The sequence below is a fragment of the Capsicum annuum genome, chromosome 11, assembly GCF_002878395.1.
Source record: "Capsicum annuum cultivar UCD-10X-F1 chromosome 11, UCD10Xv1.1, whole genome shotgun sequence".
NCBI classification, from domain to species: domain Eukaryota; kingdom Viridiplantae; phylum Streptophyta; class Magnoliopsida; order Solanales; family Solanaceae; genus Capsicum; species Capsicum annuum.
The window spans coordinates 625,602-644,953 of record NC_061121.1 but is presented as its reverse complement, the minus strand read 5'-3'; the positions used below and the strand labels follow the sequence as shown (position 1 = coordinate 644,953).

Below are 19,352 nucleotides of genomic sequence, written 5' to 3'. Positions count from 1 at the left end.
AGTTAGGGGGTCATTTTACCGAGTTCCTTCAACATGATTTTCTCAAGCGCCATAGTATACTCCTCTCCTCCACCTCCTCCCAAAAGTGCAGAATTTAACTCAAATGTATCAAAAATGTAAATATTTTCTTTTATACTATCGTCTATTAGGTCATTCAAACGATATCTTAAATGATTTATCATCTTGAAAATAATACAAGTTACTGTAGTAGGCGTTTGACCATCAAACTTTTTTTTCATTTTTTTCAAAAAATTATTTTACTTTAATGAAAAAAAAAAAAGTAAAAATAATGGTGTTTGGTCATAAAAATTATTTCACTTCAATGAAAATTATCAATTTATATTCATGACCAAATACAACATCAACTCCAACTCCAAAAAAATTATTATTTTCGTCACCAAACGGATACGTAAAACTATATGATAGTAGAAAGTCAAAGAAGTGCAAAATCGATTAAATGTGGGGGAACATTGTGGCTTTGTTGGCTACCAAAATAAGTAACGTCATCCATTAGATAACCAAATGGAAAATGACAAATTAATCTTGTTACTCATATTACATCATTTTGATCGTATTTTTCAAAAATATTATCAAATCCATATGATCATATCATTCTCCAAAAATTTACTATATGAAAATTTCGACAGGTAACTTTTCTTAAACTATGGAAAGTTGCATTCTTGAAGCTCGAACAAATTACTCATTGACTTGGCTAACGATATATATATAACTAAAACTCGTAATAAAAATAAAAAAGGTATTAAAAGTATTTTCAAAATTGCCAAAACTTGCAGTACTCTTTCTTTGACCCATACAAACAAACAGAACAACTATATATACTACTCATTAAAATCCCTTCAACCTTCTTTATTTTACACCCTTTTGTGCTCCACTCGTGCCAAGAGGATTCCAAGAAAAAACATATCCAAAATAAACAATATTGTTTCTTAATTGTAGTTCTTATATTATATACTCTTCATTGTATATATATATATATATAACACGAAGCAACAACGTTCAACCCTTCAACATATCTCAAAAAAAAAAAAAAAAGTGGATATGGGGAACAGTCTAGGAAGAAAAAAGAGTACAGAAGTTATGAAAATCGATGGAAAAACGATGAAATTTAGGACCCCAGTTTATGCAAACGAGGTTCTAAAAAATTATCCATCGATGGTATTATTAGAATCGGAAGAAGTTAAGCATTTTGGGATTCGAGCAAAGCCATTGGAGCCACAACAAGAGTTAAAGCCCAAAAGGCTTTATTTCCTCATTGAATTACCGAAATACCCCGAAGAGAGTAATAAAAATCCGAGGAGGGTCCGTTCGGGGATCCAAATGAGCGCGAAGGATAGGCTCGAGACATTAATGCTGGCACGGAGATCTGCGTCTGACTTGTCAATCATGAGGCCTGCAAGTAGTATGACTGAAGAGTACTCGTCTTATCATCATCATCATCATAATAATAATAGCTTCGCTTCAGGCCCGAGTAGCGGTAATGGGCCTCAGGCCCAGCCCATGAGGCTGAAGCTGAGGCTACCGAAAGCGGAGGTGGAGAAGTTGATGATGCAAAGCAAAGATGGGAGTGACGTTGGTGAGAAAATTATGAAACTTTGCATGAACAATAATAATAACAGTGGTGTTGGGACCGACTTGCTTCAAAGTAAAAGTGGACCATTAATGGAAGATGATCAAAGTCAATGGAAGAATAATAATAACAATAATGGAGGGATATTAATTAAGAAGGGAATTATTAGATCTCGAGAGGTAATGTTCTTTTCATTATGGACATAAAGATCCACTTTTCATGTTATGTTAATCTTTTTTAATTTAATTATTTTAGTTCATGTTCTTGCCATAATCCTAAACTTATAAAATAAAATGCATTACTATATAGTAAAAATTAGTTTAAATAATATAATTTACATTTTTAACTAAAAGATTACCTCAATGGGTTGAATCATATAGTATAATGTTATGTGATCGTATATAGATTCGCTCTGATCTTAATATGATAAATCGTCGATAAAAAAGAGTTTAAATTATATACATTAACAAATAAAAAGATTTTACATTATCAAGTTACGTATTTAGAAGGTATTTAATTATTTACGGATAATCTTTTCATTAGATATTTTTAATAAAAAAAATAATACGTGAAACTTTTAATTGGAATAATATATTTTACAATTATTAGAAATGTATATGAAAACAATATTTATGTAAGTCTTTTCTAGTTTCTCAAATCAAAATTGACTTTTAATTTTACTTTAGTATTTTTATCCTCTTTTATTCTACTGAGTTTCACAAAATAGAAATATCTCAAAAGTCAGAAGCTAGTGCATGGACAATTCAATTTTGTCAAATTACATTAACGATAAATATTTCTAGAAAAAAAAAAAAGTTTTCACCCAAGTGTGAAAATTTTCCATTTATGGAATTTAATTTCAAGAATGACTGCTTAATATTCTTTAAATTCTAAATTTACTTCAATCATCGACTTACTCTAACCATATTATTTAAATTATTTTAACAAAAGTCAAACTTTTATGATTTCAATGCTTTCTTATTTATATTACATTTTTGTATGCATATAGAGATTAAAAATATAAAATTGAGATCTCTAACCATAAAAAATAAGAAACTGGTTATGGAAAAGGAAAGTTTTATTTCCATATGTTAAAGAATACGTGCATGTAATGCTAGAAAATATTTTTAATTTGTAAAACCAAATTTGAAAAAATAAATGAAAGAGATTGAAGCTGAAGTGTGAAATAGTGCCTTATCAACTAATTTGTTACCTAACGTCTACCAAAAATAGTTTTTATTAATAAATCAATTTAGTTTATTCTTGTCAACTATCTTTATATAGCATTATACATTTTTTTTTCATGGATAAGATTTAGGAGTTTATGTATGATATTAAGAATAGGTCATACTGAAAGATCATTACTAATAATATGTGAATTTTTTATAGACTTTCTTATTATGACACAGTCGATTAATAGTCTGAAATCTCTTCTTGAAAAATCGTTGAAATTAAACTCGTCTGATTTTGTCAAAAATTTGATTTTTTCTAGTAGTGGATTAAGCTTTTAGATTTAACCTTAAATGTTAAGGAAGAAAACAAAGGGAGAAAACGAAGCGAGAAAAAGAGAATAACAATACGAGGTACTATCAGAAGTTGTGGTGCGATCGATAGATTCTCTCAGCCTTAATTTAGAATTCAATTGTGGATATAGAAAAATCTTAGTAAAAAACGTTTTCCTCGTAAATGGACCTTTTAACAGTATAATTTTTCGTTTTTTTTATTATGACATTATACAATTTATTTTTTTTTTTTTTTTTTGTATAAACATAACCGTCTATACACCAAACTAAACCAAACATGTACTAACACTAGCACGTGTGTGGTTTTAATTTGCCTGCCTTCACTATTGCACACGTAATAGATTCCTAATATTTTTTTTAAGAAAAATAAGTTCTTCACATTATTACTATATTGATTAATTCATAATTATAACTAACTATGATGTAAAGTTTAGTTGCACACCACTAACGTATCCAAAAAAATTATAATATTTTTTTAAACAATTTTTGATTATGCATAAAAATATTCTATTTGTTATTAACTTTTTTGTTAATGTAATGCAGAAACGTGTAGGGTTCTTGCCAATTACAGAAGGGGAGATTCAATTAGCAATGGCAGCTTCATAACAAAGAGAGCTAAAATAAATGAATCCATTTCATTATATTATATAGTTTTTGTGTAGTGTATGTATGTACAAGTCCTCTCCGAATTCACTTGCAGGATTTTTCAGCTATTTAAAATTAATACTATATAGGTCACGGATTCTAGCTGTTGGAAGCCTGGAACAATCACTGATGATTGTATTAGGGTTTGTGCGGCTCTTTTCCAAACTCTGCTAATGCGGGATGCTTTGTGCATCGACTGTTCTTTTTTTTGTTTTTTTTTTTTAATTGGGTATTAGTCATTTCTTTATAGTAAAAATTAAGAAGCTGAAAAATAGAGGTGAATTATGTGAGAACCTGCTTATGATATATTATATTACATTTGTATCAAATTTCAACTTGTGCTATTTCAAAGTACATTTATATTCAAATTTGGGTGTGTATTATTAGAATTTGCTCAATTCCTCTGTTAAACTTTTGGTTCGTTTATTAACGTTAGCAAATCACCTCGTATTTTGCCATTGTTATTAACGGAGATTCAGCATAAAATGAGTGCATTCCACGTGTCGAAATTCTTCTAGAAAAAAAGGTTTAAATCGCACAATTTCGACAAGTACAAATGTAAATGACCATTTTACCTTTTTTTCAATTATTTTGAAACGTTCTTTAGTATATTAAACAATGATTAAGTCAATCATGCATGATTATGGAAATTGAATTATTTGAGATGCATCTAATTAGTGTGTCAAATGGGTTGATAGATTCAAGTTGAAAGATTAAAATGAGTTGGATCAATAAACAGATATAATTAAATATATATTCAAAGTCAAGCCAAAATGAATTTAGTAACTTATCATAATTTGATTAGACTACGTAAAATTTGCATGAATTTTTCTTCTATATAGCCAAAATAATACTTAGCAATTTTAGAGTGTCAAATGCAGGTGCTTTGGTAAATTTTTGACATATAGCTCAAACTCAATGGATACGTCAATAATATCCATTAAGAAATTCAAAATCTAATGATAATATCCAACTTTTTTATTTTGTAATATATATTAGAATACTTTTTAAATTTGAAACATCCTCAAAACAACTGCAATATTTTGCAAATATCAAGATCATTTGCCTATGTATTTGGATGAATCACATGTACAAGACAAGAGAATGTGAAGTACACTATATAATAATGTGTGTAACAATGTTGGAAGGTTGTTCTTAATCTTTTTCACATGGCTGACAAAATCTTCATGAAAATATGTTTATCATAAAAGTCATAAAGTTAATATATTATGTTTCCATAAGGGTCCATTTTCTCTTAAAGAATTTCTCTTTTCTCCATACATGAAGGGAAGTGGCAGGAATAAAGTAGTGTACAACTCTTTCTTGAAAGAGTTGATGTTAATAAAAGTGGAACATGATATAGAAGACTCCTACTTTACTTTTCCATAAATCCAAAAGGAAATGGGAAGAAAATGGCTAGCTCTCTTAAAAAGACAATCCTTTTTTTTAATAACCTAGTGTTGGAGTCAGTTTGTGTGTGGCTCGAATATTTGTCCATCAAAGATTTGAACATATGAAATGATATTACCTAGTGGTTATGCCTACGAACCTGATACCTCTTAATGTTTAAGCTATATGCAAAACATACATTGGCAATATAGCCGCTCCCCAGCCTCCCTAGAACACGCCGATCGATTTTCGGCCACAACACGCCCGGACCCCGGGCCACTCACGAAACCGTGGGCTATAGCAAATTGATTTGGTCCGAAAACGCCCCGTTCATGTCGTTTTGCCCGTTTGACCACCCAAATGGCCCCGCCCACCCAAACGGCCCACACTAGGTCGCTCCCCAACCTGACATGCCTCGGTCGATTTTCATCCCACAGCACGCCCAAACCCCGGGCCCACCCACGAAACTGTGGGCTATATAGCACACTGATTTAGCCCAAAAATGTCCCGTTCGTACCGTTTCGCCCGTTTGACAACCCAAATGACCCTGCCCACCCAAACGACCCACACTAGGCCGCTCTCCAGCCTCCCTAGCATGCCCCGATCCATTTTCTGCCCACAACACCCCCGGATCCCAGACACACCTACGGAACCATGGACTATAGCACACCGATTTAGCCTGAAATGCCCTATTCGCGCCGTTTCGTCCGTTTTAACCACCCAAATGGCCCCGCCCACCCAAACAGCCCACACTAGGCCGCTCCGCAGCATCCCTAGCACGTTGTTTGAATTTTTGCCCACGAAACCCCCGAACCCCGAGCCCACCCACAGAATCGTGGGTTATAGCACACCAATTTAGCCCAAAAAAGCCCTGTTCACGCCGTTTCGCCCGTTTGACCACCCAAATAGTCCCGTCCACCCAAACGGTCCAAACTAGGCCACTTCTCAGCCTTCTTGACACGCCCCAATTGATTTTCGGCCCACGAAACCCTCATACCCCGAGCCCACCCACGGAACCGTGGGCTATAGCACATCGATTTGGCCCAAAAATGCCTTGTTCGTGTCGTTTCGCCCGTTTAACCACCCAAATGGCTCTGCCCACCCAAACAGCCCACACTAGGCCGCTCTCCGGCCTTTTTACCATGCCCTGGTTGATTTTTGGCCTATGGCACCCCTGGACCCCGGGCCCACCCACAGAATCGTGGGCTATAACATACCGATTTAGCTCAAAAATGATCCGTTCACGCCATTTTGCTCGTTTGACCACCTAAATGACCCTGCCCACCCAAACGGCCCATACTAGGCTACTCCCTAGCCTCCCTGGCACGCCACGATCAATTTTTGGCCCGCGATACCCCTGGACCCCGGGCCCACACATAGAATCGTGGGCTATAGCACACCAATTTGGCCCGAAAATGCCCCGTTCGCGCCGTTTCACCCGTTTGACCACCCAAATGGCCCCACCCACCAAAACGGCCCATACTAGGTCATTCTCTGGCTTCCCTAGCACGCCCAGTCAATTTTCGGCCTACGGCACCCCCGAACCCCGGGCCCACCCACGGATCCATGGACTATAGCACACCGATTTATCCCGAAAATGCTCCGTTCGTGTTGTTTCGCTCGATTGACCACCCAAATGGCCCCGCCTACACAAACGACCCATACTAGGCCGCTTCCCAGCCTCTCTGATACGCCCCGGTCAATTTTTGAGCCAAGGCACCCCCGGACCCCAGGCCCACCCAAGGAACCATGGGCTCTAACACATTGATTTGGCCCAAAAATGCCCCATTCGCGCCGTTTCGCCCGTTTGAACACTCAAATGGCCTCGAATAACCAAACAAACCACACTGGGACGATCCCCAACCTCCCTGGCATACCCCGGTTAATCTTCAGCCCACGATACCCTTGGACCCCGAGTCCACCCCCGAAATCATGGGTTATAGCACACCGATTTAGCCCAAAAATGCCCCGTTCGCGTCGTTTCGCCTGTTTAACCACCCAAATAGCCTCGAATAAATAAATGGACCACACTGGGACGATTCCCAACCTCCCTGGCACACTGCGGTCTATTTTCAGCCTACGACACCCCCGGACCCCGTGCCCACCCCCGAAATTGTGGGGTATAGCACATCGATTTGGCTCGAAAACTCCTCGTTCGCGCCGTTTCGCCTGTTTGACCACACAAATGGCCTCGAATAAATAAAGGAACCACACTGGAACGATCTCCAACCTCCCTGAGATGCCCCGATCGATTTTCGGCCCATGGCACCCCCGGACACACCCCCAAAATCGTGGGGTATAGCACATCGATTTGAGCTCGAAAACTTCCCGTTTGCGCTGTTTCGCCCGTTTGACCACCCAATATTTTAAATTCTATTTTAAAGTTCCAAGACAATCCATTAAGTAGATCGTCAGGGGCATGCTCAGGAAGTGTCAACCAAAACACATTAGCAAGCTCACAGCATAGGTCAACACACACGAAAAATTACAAAAAGTCATCAATTTCTAGTATCAATCTCATATATCTTTAGAAAAAACTTTGCACGTCCCTCCTAACCAACACGATACATTTAATATGTCTTAAAGGGCGTGCCTAAGAAGTTTCGCCCATAACCCTTTCGGACCCCCACCCCAGCAATCAATCCATAAGCTGACACAAACGAAAAATTGAAAAAATCCTCAATTTTTATTATTTTTGCTCATTTGTCTTTTAAAAAAAACTCCTGTCCACCCCTCCAAACCAGCAACTGTGTGCCCAAGTAGTTTCGCCCAAAATTCATTCGGACGTCCACACCCATCCATCAATCCACAGGCTAAAAAACACGAATAATTATTAAAAAAAAAAAAAAAAAAATCCTCAAGTTGGAAGAATAAAATGAGCCTCAATGGCTCAACCTACTCGAGTTTGTTAAAATCAGGATGAAAATAGGTTGATCATGTCATAATGTAAGTTAGGAATACCTTGTATTATATTTCGATTTTCTGGTAAGGAAGATAGCATTGGGAAAGCGATTGAGTAGAAACTCGAATTTCATTAAGATACACACTATACTCCCTTAAGAAATTTAAATTCTAATGATAATATCCAACTTTCTTTCTTTCTTTCTTTCTTTCTTTTTTATAAATAACATAAATCCCATCATTTTGAAATATAATTACATTCTCTCCCTTTTTTTCAATTAAAATTTTTCTCTTTGATTTTAGTTATTTCTATACATTATGTATCTGAATTAACTAATTTAACTACAATTAAGGAAATAAAATATCTACATTAAGTAAATAATGCAATTAACTCTATATTTATGCAATTGTGATTAATGAGTCACCTAAATTCAATAACATCTTTTCAGTCTTAAAATTCTGAAATATCAAAACAATTTCAACGATTAAAATAAGAGATTGAGAAATTTCGGGTTGATTTTGGCAGTTGCATCCTCTGTAATAATGTACGTTGCAAATCAATATATTAATTTAATATGCAATAAAACTTAAACAAAATTTTTCAAAACTTGAAAACATAAAACAATACTTAATACTAATGTCTAATATTATGTATATACGCTGAAATAAACACACATCAGCTTGTCTAACATAGTCATATACATAACGGTGTTACGTTTTTACCACATATACATAACAAATTTAAGTATATGGACTCATATACATAATAATGTTATGTATATGACATAAAGTAACAACAAATTTCATACATAAATATGTATATGATGTGACATAAACACTCCCGACAATGACAAATTCCATACATATACATTTCCTTAATATATTAGGTAATTTTCTTGATTTTAGGCACTATTTGAGGAGCACTAACAGTAGGTGAGATATGTATATGATGTTTGAGGAAAGAAAGTGTCAAAAAAGGGATTTTGTAATTACTTTTGATTGTTGAAATTTTATGTAATAATATAAATTTAAGTTGTAGTTTTAAGTAATTTTTCCTTTTTTTTTTTCTTTTTTTTTTGTATATTAGAATAATTTTTAATTTGAAACATCCTCAAAGCAACTGCAATATTTTGCAAATTTCAAGATCATTTGCCTATGTATTTGGATGAATCACATGTACCAGACAAGAGAATGTGATGTACATCATATACTATATTATATATGTAACAATGTTGGAAGGTTGTTCTTAATCTTTTTCACATGGCAGACAAAATCTGCATGAAAATATGTTTATCATAAAAGTCATAAAGTTAAATATATTATGTTTCCATTTGCTCTTTTCTCCATACATGAAGAGAAGTGGTAGGAATAAAGTAGTGTACAACTCTGGGTTAGCTTGTGTGTACTTCGACCATCTCCCACCAGCACAGGTACCTATGTTCATCAAAGATTTGAACGGATGGGATGATATCACCTAAGTGTTTATGCTACGAACCTGATACCTCACGATGTTTATGTTACATGCACTGACAGTATAAATGACGTTTACACAATCAGATCATTTTAAGGTGATTACACACTCAATGATAGTAGCGCCCCGGAACGCTAATGTCAGTAGATAGTAGAGCCCCAGAACGCCAAATAGTAGGGAACAAGAGTTGTCGCAATAGAAAAGATAGATAAATAACTGGTTTTGCAATAAGACACATTTGATTTTCATCAACTCAAATGAAGCTTTTTGTATGAATGTACAGATGGTCAAATGTACACTTTGCCAGAATTTTAATTAATAAAGATAACAGCCCCTACTTTTCTCATACCCTTTGAATCCCAGATGGCAAAACAAATATGAACCAACTGGAAAATATCTAACCTTTCCTTCATCTGCAAAATTTTGTGCAATTAGGAAAGGTATGCTTATTGACAGAAGGCTCTATAAGAATGAATAGATAATAAATCCAAGATTGTTCAAGATGACCATTGATCTGGTACTGTGAGAAAATAGGTAGTCATCGCTTTTCTGAATCTTTTCTTGTATTGTTTTGGAGAAACGATAGTTGGTGACGCGTTCTTTGGTCCTCCAAGTATGCCGGATGCCTTCACCCATGTCTCTAAGTGCTTGTCCCAAGTATATTGCCTCATGAAGTCTATGATCCCCAAGACTAGTTCTTTTCGTTCTTCATCCACCCCGACCAGCAATGAATAGTCCATCACGTCAACAGACTGTCAAAAAGTAGAAAGTCTATTTGCTTAACATTGACATATAGACGTTAAAGAAAGAGGAAAATAGATTCACAGCGCGCTGCTCCCTCAAGTTGTTCGTTACTTGATCAGCACCAGTAAACAGACATAAACAGTTATGTAATCAACTTTAACATCGTAAATTTGATAATTCCAAGCGTTTAAAAATTAAGCGCATAGTTCTCTACCACTTGACAGTTTAAAGGTGAACTCAGTAGAGTCACTAATTTCTACTTGATCCCTTATCCGATAGCATTATCACAATCTAGGGAAAGATACGAAGCGAAAGTAGCTTACTGCCAAAAAGGATGTATCATTCCAAACAGCTCGCTCGAGGCTTCTTTTGGCTTTGCCTCCAAGAAATATGGGTTTGGTATGCAATGTTTCTAAAAGATTCATATCCAGCAACACTTTGTTTGCACCAGTTGTATCTGCATTGTAGCGGGATCGTAGAGAACCCTTGAGATCATAGACCCTCGAAATCTTTCTTTCAAAAAAGAGATTCTCCATCACAATTAAATCCATTTTTGTTTCCCTGCCTCCTTTTAAGTGTTTGACCGAAACCTAAAACATTGTATACGAATATCAGTAAGTCATCTTTAACAACTAAAAACTAATTTGAAAATTAAAGGCACGCCATGTTTCACCATCAAGATAGGGATGTTATAGGAGCAAAGATAGGAGAAATCGATAGAAGGAAGTTCAACCTGGAATATCCCAAGAATTTTTGCAAGACAAGTTGGACTCCGCGAGTTAATAGAATGTGTTAAATATTTGAAGTACTCTGGTGCAAATTCTTCAAAAGAATCCAACTCAGTTTTCTGAACTTGTTTAATTATGAATCTTTCATCCAACGACTTGGCAAAGTAAACATTGCTCTTTCCCCCCTGGGCACTCCATCTTTTACAACGGCTTAAGGAACGTACAAAATCCAATTCATCAGGACAGCACTTCCTTCTAAGAGCATCAAACTGCTTTGCAAAGTAACAAGTGACTGAAAATTTCACCTTTCCCCCACTACTCGAAGATTCGTCATCGAAAGAGATCCTTAGGTGAGGAGAACTTTTTGAATCTGTAAAGAGGGAAGTAATTGTACTGGAAGCATCTTCAGAACCATAGCTCCCATAATGGATATAATCCATGTCTAGAGAGCCAAAAGACTGCCATGCCGAAAGGCTAGCTGCCACTCCAGATTCCTTGTTGGTGTCACTTGTGATCCAACTCCGTTCAGACACGGTCGACTTATCAGTGACCCAGTCATTATACACTTTCGAACAAAGTGCATAAGATATAACGCTAGTAGGTTCATTGTCATAAACAGCTAGAACAACATCTCTGTGACCATTGTGTGGAACCATCAACCTAGATCCATCAGGTATAAGAGATGCATAAGAAATAAACAAAGGCGGGGAACCCATTAGGAGATTAAACTTGTGAGCCTCACTGGGTGACATCTGTGAATAAGTTCTCTGAACACTGGAGACAGGATCTCTGATCATATTCTTGTAGTCTCCAGAAGCATGAAAAGACCTAATTGATGATAGATGCAATGAAGAAGGTGGTAGCCCCTTCCTGATTCTGTCTTGAAGTCTCATAGCAGAATCGAAGGAGTGAACTCTTGCAGGTAACCTTATCCTTCTAAGAGAAGGCAAATCAAGATGACTTGGTTGTCTGAGAGGAGCAGCTTCAGATCCATCTCCTTGTAGCAACTGAGCTTTTTTGGGAGAACGATCAGTGCCAGACCAAGCAAAATCTATCTGATCAGAAAGGACTGATGCAGCTGAAGGAGCTCGTTCCAAGGATGTTTTAGTAAATGCATTCTCTACTTCCATCTGCATTTCCTGCATTCTCTCACTCTCAGATGCGGTTAGTATGGAGCTTTCTAGCTCACCAGAACCATAAGGTGATACGCCAGTTCCCTCCTGTTCGGACTGCAAAGCTTTTTCTTGATATTCCTCTGAGTCTGAGAACTCAGGCAGAGACTCTTCATAAACATGTTCAAGAGTCTCATTCTTTAGAAACATGTCCCTTCTCCAGTCTATCAGCTCATTACAAGATCCACAATCCTCTGAACCCACTGAACCAGAACTCTTTTGGAGGAAGGACTTGATGGACAAAAGTCGACGATCCCAAACATGTGAAGCAATCACAAGGGAATGCCTCAAGCGATTCAGCTCAAGAATGTCTATTGATCCCTGTCTTGGGTCAAATGTTTCATCATCATCCAGCTGCAGGAAGTCCTATTGTACAAGCAAACAGAAACCAAAGAAGTAAGGAGAAATGCAGCACTTGTCATACATGCAAAGTCTGCAACCAACCTACATGATAAAAGTCATGAGAGGAAAGAGTACAAGTATTAAAGATTGCCATCCCGTTATTTCTTACTTGGTAATCGTTCTTTTCCTTCATAAGCAGGTCTTTTAACTCCAAAATGCAGTCATGCAATTGAGTTGTATCAGATGGTTCACGTTCTAAAGAGTAACTTTTGTCTTCAATCCTGCGGAAGGCACTTGATATTTCCGCATACAAAGCCTTGGCTTTACACAGTAACTGCATAAAAGATATATCAAATAGAGCTACTGTAAGCGCCAAAAAGAATCAAAGACACTGCAAATACTTCAAATGGATCATTTCAAGATAGCAGCAAAAGAACTTAGAATTTCTGTCACCTCAGCTGCTTCTTTCCTTAACCACTCCTGCTCTGTGTAGCCACAAAATTCAAGAGTTAATGGGGGCAGACGAACTGACAGAATATCAATAGGAGAATAACGGAAGAATGCAACCATACTTCCACACCTGCAAAAGCAAAGTCTGCTAGTCACTAAATAAAGATGGTGTGGCAATGACTGAATATCACAGTGATTTCGAACTCTGGCAGATGCCAACCCAATTCTTAAGGAATATCATGCAGTACGCACCCATAGTATCGGAGGCAGTCTCTTTGCAGAGAATGACCACAGCTAGCAACACGATTAGCAGTTGCATGATTTGAAAAACTAAGTTCCAAGAACTTCCCAAATGAAAGTCCCCAAGCAGCATCTGACATTATTACTCTGCGAGTCGCTGGTGGAACTCCTCCTATTTGTGCACACTTAAGGCATCGATGCCACATCCAAATCTTTTTGTCCCGTTCACCAGGAAGAGAATTCACCAACGGAAGACGTCTAACGTTTATGGTAAGATTCGCCTGCTGGTGTGTATAACAGATGACATGAGCCTCAGCTGGCTCCTTGCACGATTGACAGGACGACATCTGACATCACGAAGTACAATACAAAAGTAGCATGAAATTATTTTGATATTGGCATATCATGTATTGTTAAAGTTAGGGATAAAGGAGGATTGCTACCTGACCAAAAAGATCATCCAGAAGATACCGGCCAAGTGGCTTATCGAAGGAGCCATAAAACTTGATGCGAAGGAGCCGAGAACGTACACATACTGTTCCATTTAGAACACATCGACTAGAGAAGGACACTAATATGCTTTGACGATTGTCAGCAGCTGAATAGACTTCATTGGAGGCTTTGGTTTCATCTGATCTTTCAAGCTTTGATAGCTCTCCTATTTCTGTGGGTTGACTCTCTTCTTGACCTGAGGTTTCTAACGATCCTTCATTAGTTTGATCTTCAATTTCAACAGAACCAACAGGTCTTGGATCATGCGCCAAAACCAGTGCTAGATTTTCACGATCTGCAATAGTGAGAACATCTCTTGCTCCACAGTCATCTAGGTTAGATTGATCACCACATTGAGGGTAGTGATACTCCAACAATGACTCTGGTAAAACTGCCTCCACGTTGAAGTTGGATCCTACTTGAACATGTGGGTCATTAGCAACTGTCTGCGATCTTGCAGGCATGGAAGATTGAGAAATCACTGAGATAGCATGATCAGCAAATGTCCTCTCTGGTATAGCAATTGAGGTGGCTGCAGGCACTTTAGGTAGACTAGCACCCTCATCAGCAAGAAACGATGTCTCAAGAGATAGATGATATGCAGCAAATACAGCATACTGAACGACCTTCTTCAGCTTCTTGAGCTCTTCACGACATGAGCCCCTCAACAAGACCTGTAGATTGTGAAATGAAGGGATAAGTAACCCTCTAATTCTAACTCCAACCTCTTGATCAAGGTAAAAGAGCATTTCCCCGTCAATGATGAATGTTAGCCCAAGTGAAAATTAGCAGCCCTTATTGGTACCAAAAAAAAGGAACAAACATGAAAAGCACACGTTGAGTGATGAGGGAACCCCATTGAAGTTTCACATTACATTTTAACCAATGTTCGCGATGTTATCAAAAGTGAAATGCTTAAACATCAATTGTTTCATGGGCTTAAAGTTCAAAGCTCAAAGCGCCACTAAAGTATGTGGCTTTGGTGTATGTAATGCAAGAAATTATATATATAAATACATAATTTGGACATAGAAAATGAAAAAAGAACAGCGATTAAGTCAAATATATAAAGTGAAAACCCTCTTATTGAAGTCCATAAACCAATTTAAATTTCTTAATCAGATGTAAGGATAACACTTCAATTTCTACTTCAAAATTAGTGACTAGAAGGCAAAAGTACAAATGATACAAAAGAAACTATCATAAATGTCATAAAACAAATATACTGTAAAGGAAAAAGGAAAAATCTACTGATTATACATTGTACCTAGAGCAACGTGGTCAAAGTTAAATGGAGAGCATCATAAAAGTAGTACTTTAGGGGAACGTAGCACATTGAAGGGAGTAAAAGACAAGTAGACCAACCATTATGCATGATTAATCATACTTAAGAGTTCAAAAGATTTCTTCTAAAAAAAGAACATCAAAAGATTAGAGTTGCAATTAACAAATGATGGATTCTAAGAGTAGGGGAAAATACCGTGCAACCTAAACGCCTGGCACAACCATCAAAAAACATCAAAGTTTTTGATGGCTTCTTGTTCAACTGGTTAGCATGTTCATGCTCTTCAGAGACCTTTTCTAAGTGGAAGAGCTCACAATGTCCCAATCTTGTTGTGGCTATGTTATCAATGGATGGGGTTATTAGAGCACCAGTACATCTGGATACGCGCTCAAGCAGTGGAGCCTTAACATTTAACACCAAAGAGATCTCTTTTGCCAATAGAAGCTCCTGAGCATATGAAGACACACTTTTCTCCACAAGTAGCACATTAGGATGATGGGCCTCTATTCTTGAAACAATCATCTTGAGCTGCTCCTTTTCCTGTTAGGATAACATTACATTGTAAATGTGTTTCTATTTGATCTTATCTCATCACTAACAGATTAAAAAATCAACTAAAGACCTGTTGCAATAAGGTGTCAAAAGATGCCAACTGATTGGCAGCTCTTTGGTACTCAAGTGCTCCTCCTAAGATAAGTAATCGAGCATTTTTGTACTGTGAAGTCATGCGCTTGTGTTTGATATTCTTAGTACAAACTACTCCTTTAACGAGGGTGCTGCATTGAACCAAAACTGAATCATGATTCTAACTAAACAAGCCTAAACCCCCATATTTTCACGTGATAAAGAAAATGTTAATTTTCAATGTTCGCGTGGTAAGAAGATAACTTTTACCTTTCACTTCGGGTTCCTGAAGCTATGCACTTAACCTTGACATAATCAACTGGATCCATGCTGCCTCCTTTACTAGTATCGGGCTTCACATAGTTTGCAGCTTGCCATGCTAGTGATGTAACTATGTCAATCCAGTCATCAGCGGCGCTTTCTTTCCCAGAATGTATATCTTCTCCTTGCAATAGCTGCAAGACGAGAGCCCTGAAATGACCATGTACAACAGCTTGTAATGGTTCCTTGTGATTCGACTGTTGTTTATCCTTTGCAGGGAAAATACTGGAAAGGCTCCCACTTGAAGAGAATGTAGCACCTGTCTCTCCAATTTCATCATCATCATCGTCATATGTGAAGAAATTATTTTGTGTCTCGTCATCTTCATCATCAGGTGGAGGAGGAAACCACATACGACCATTGTTTTCAAAATCCAATGGCTTTTGCTGCTTCTCTAACTGGTCTCGGTAAACAGACAAATTGTCAGAGTCATCAGGATCCTCATTCCCTTTCTCAAGCCTTCCTAAAACAACCAAGGTTTCTTGATCAAAGGGACCATTGTTCTGAGATCTTGGAGTCTCGTGTTGGTCCTGAACAGAATGCCCAACTCTATTGGAAGTAAAACGAATCCTAGAGGGGCTGTGTGAAGGACTGGATCCAAATGATCTGAGATGGTAAAATTTATGTCTAGCACTAACACTACTTGATTCTAAATCAGAAGTATCATGACAAAAATCACTTGATGGGCTAAAAGATTGATTTGTGAAGCCCGCTCCTTCATCTTCATCACTCCTAAAATTATAAAGAAAGGTAAGATTTCTTAGTTCTGAAAGCAGCTTTAAAAACACAAGTTCATGTAACTTCGCAATCTGATAAAACCAGTGGGGTCTGCTAGATAGTTAACCAACAGAAAAATTGGAAGGGAAGGAGGGATATCGGAATATAGCTACATTCTGGATGAGGTAGAAACAGTACAGAAGATTTTCCCGGATGAGTCTAAGAAACCCATGTGGGGAATTAGGAGCTCCTTCATGTTTCACTTGTACTTTTGGCGTAAAGGAGATAAAGAGAAATTGTGTTTAGAAAGTTGTATAGTTTTGTTGGAACTTCAATGATACGACACAATTGTGAAGTCTGCGCACCACCTATGATCTTTTGACTTAAAAGGAAGAAAATAGAACATGAAACAAAAAAATACCAAAAAAATACAAGTTAAACATTAGGAGACTCTAGCTTTATACAGAAGATTTTTGCGTCAGCTACTATTAAGATAATAGACTAGACAAATCCTGGCATAGATCGAAATCTCTTTTTGAGAAAAAAAAAGTGAAACCAAGCTCTTATACCCACCAACTCCGGAAACTAAAACAACTAAATCAATAATTAGATAATATAATGATCCCGCCATATTAGATGGTTCTCTTTAATATGTTGACATATATGGAAAACACAAGATTTCACACTGGAATAATTACAAAGAAAGAAATTCTCAAATTATATCAGCTCGTTACCTGCTAGGCGAGTGATGCAAAGACACCGGAGATGGATGACTTGAAAAGGCTGTAAAACTACTCTTACTTGCATCATGGGTAGAATCACCATCAAACATGTCACTACTGAGACTTGGTGACGGCGGTTCTGGGCTTTCCCTGGGAGATTCAGAAGGATAAACTTTGTCGCAAAACTTCCTTGTGCTTTTATGACAATTGCTTAGGTCTGAACAAAATTTGCAAGTCTTGATATCGACCACAGCCCTGGCCATGCTTCCGGATTCTCCCGATCCAGATGCAACAACATCATCAGATCCAAAAATGTGCACAACACAATCCCTACAGAATACTCGACTGCAACTTGGGCACTGGAACTTGAGGCAAGAATCAGTAAACTTCACCTTGCATTCACAACAGGTTTTGCAACTTTCAACATCCATATCGCGTCCACCAGCCAATGAAGTTCGATCACTTTTACCCCACGATATCCAAGACCTAACTTTCTCTATCAAATCCAGTAGAGAACTATCTGGTACTCCCATAGACCAGCAGTCAACTCAACAAGTTTTTGCCTCAATTAGACAAGTCTGCAACTCTTAATTCTTATCCTAATCTAATGTTTGTGTAATCGGATTTCTTGGTGTTAAAAAGAAGAAACTCTATCAAAACTATAACCCACAATAAAATTAGTGGATTCAAAGTTATATTTAGTGTTTTTTTTCCTTTAACAATGAGTAAGGTTCCTCATAAAGAACTAGAGAAACAAAAGACAAGTAAGATTTCCCCTCAGAAATCACTAAATATCCAGAAGGGGACAACAGATTACAACAATTTACTTCACACCAAATTTGAATATATCTACAACCAAAAAAAGCTTGAAACTTGTGACAACAAAAAGGCTGAAACTTTTTGACCAATCTGTTGACTCAAAACCTAAAAACCCAACTCAGCCAATCCCAGAATCATCAAGATTTGATCCCAAGATCAAATTTTTCATAACAATCAAGATCAGATCCAGAGCTCAGAACAAAACAACTACTGAGAAACACTCATTAAACAGCTAAAACTATCAAAACCCCAGATTAGCAATATCTAGAGATAAATAAACAATCCCATCTAAAAAAGCAAGAAACTTTTTTCAACTTCAATGTAAAACAAGAGAACCCCAGATCAAGGAACACAATTGTAAACACTTTCAAGTAATTGAAAATTGAATTCTTTCTGAACTTCAATGTAAAACAATAGAACCCCAGATCAAGAAACACAAGTAAAAAGGCTTTAGGTAATTAAAAATTGAATCTTTTTCAACTTCAGAGTAAATTAACACAATCCCAGATCAAGAAACACAAGTCTAAACCTAAGTAAATGAAAAATTAAATCTTTTTCAACTTAGATCAAGAAACACAAATATAAAAACTTTAGGTTATGAAAATTAAATCTTTTTTTTTAAACACAAAGATTTATGTGAGCTGATGAAATTAAAGAACAAAGAGAATAAGAATAAAAAGGAGAAAAAGGAAGAGTACTAATGAAGTAGAAAAAGAAGAAGAAAAAATAGTAGTAGCTCTTATCTCCATGAACATAACATTCATCTGTTCCTTCATCAAAAACATTAATTTCTCTCTCCTTACCATTTTTCCCGGCATTGCTTTTGCTGCTTTCATTTTTTTCAATTCTATCAATTTAATAACATTAAAAAATACATATAATTTGAATTTCAAGATGCATTTTACATATAACTTTTTCTTCTTCTTCTTCTTATGACAAAATAATAAGTATTACTTAAAACAATTTGTTCAAGTATTTATCCATTTTATTCTTTTCCTTTTTCTCTCTCCAACTTTACTTTTCAACATCACTGTGCACTTTATCTTATGAACATGAATGAGACCTTTTAATTTTCATATTTTATTAATTGTTATTCTGTTGGAACTGATCTAGAGTTCTAATTACGAGTTATACAGAAGTAGATTTAGCTAAAGCTCTATATTTGTATCTAGAAATTCA

General features: G+C 36.6%; 2 protein-coding genes across 2 annotated transcripts; one reads left to right on the top strand and one right to left on the bottom strand.

Moving 5' to 3' along the window:
* The first annotated feature begins 861 nt into the window (after positions 1–861).
* Positions 862–4,124, top strand: LOC107852860 (uncharacterized protein At1g66480). Its single transcript, XM_016697912.2, has 2 exons — positions 862–1,767; positions 3,655–4,124. The coding sequence occupies exons 1-2, from the start codon at positions 1,060–1,062 to the stop codon at positions 3,715–3,717; spliced, it is 771 nt and encodes a 256-aa protein (XP_016553398.2). The 5' UTR covers positions 862–1,059; the 3' UTR covers positions 3,718–4,124.
* Positions 4,125–9,759: 5,635 nt separating this feature from the next.
* Positions 9,760–19,182, bottom strand: LOC107852846 (putative 1-phosphatidylinositol-3-phosphate 5-kinase FAB1C). Its single transcript, XM_016697887.2, has 11 exons — positions 17,367–19,182; positions 15,865–16,647; positions 15,593–15,746; positions 15,166–15,510; positions 13,637–14,359; positions 13,206–13,540; positions 12,957–13,083; positions 12,673–12,837; positions 10,995–12,527; positions 10,585–10,851; positions 9,760–10,269 (listed from the first exon to the last, which is right to left on the bottom strand). Exons 1-11 carry the CDS (start codon positions 17,885–17,887, stop codon positions 10,015–10,017), a joined length of 5,208 nt encoding a protein of 1,735 aa, XP_016553373.1. The 5' UTR covers positions 17,888–19,182; the 3' UTR covers positions 9,760–10,014.
* Positions 19,183–19,352: the final 170 nt, after the last annotated feature.

Excerpts from the sequence above, each read along its gene's own strand:
- LOC107852860 (XM_016697912.2), top strand. The coding sequence starts at position 1,060 with ATGGGGAACAGTCTAGGAAGAAAAAAGAGTACAGAAGTTATGAAAATC. Across the intron at positions 1,768-3,654 it reads GAATTATTAGATCTCGAGAG|AAACGTGTAGGGTTCTTGCC; the intron begins GTAATGTTCTTT and ends AATGTAATGCAG.
- LOC107852846 (XM_016697887.2), bottom strand. The coding sequence starts at position 17,887 with ATGGGAGTACCAGATAGTTCTCTACTGGATTTGATAGAGAAAGTTAGG. Across the intron at positions 14,360-15,165 it reads CCAGGCGTTTAGGTTGCACG|GTCTTGTTGAGGGGCTCATG; the intron begins GTATTTTCCCCT and ends CACAATCTACAG. Across the intron at positions 13,541-13,636 it reads TGGATGATCTTTTTGGTCAG|ATGTCGTCCTGTCAATCGTG; the intron begins GTAGCAATCCTC and ends TCGTGATGTCAG.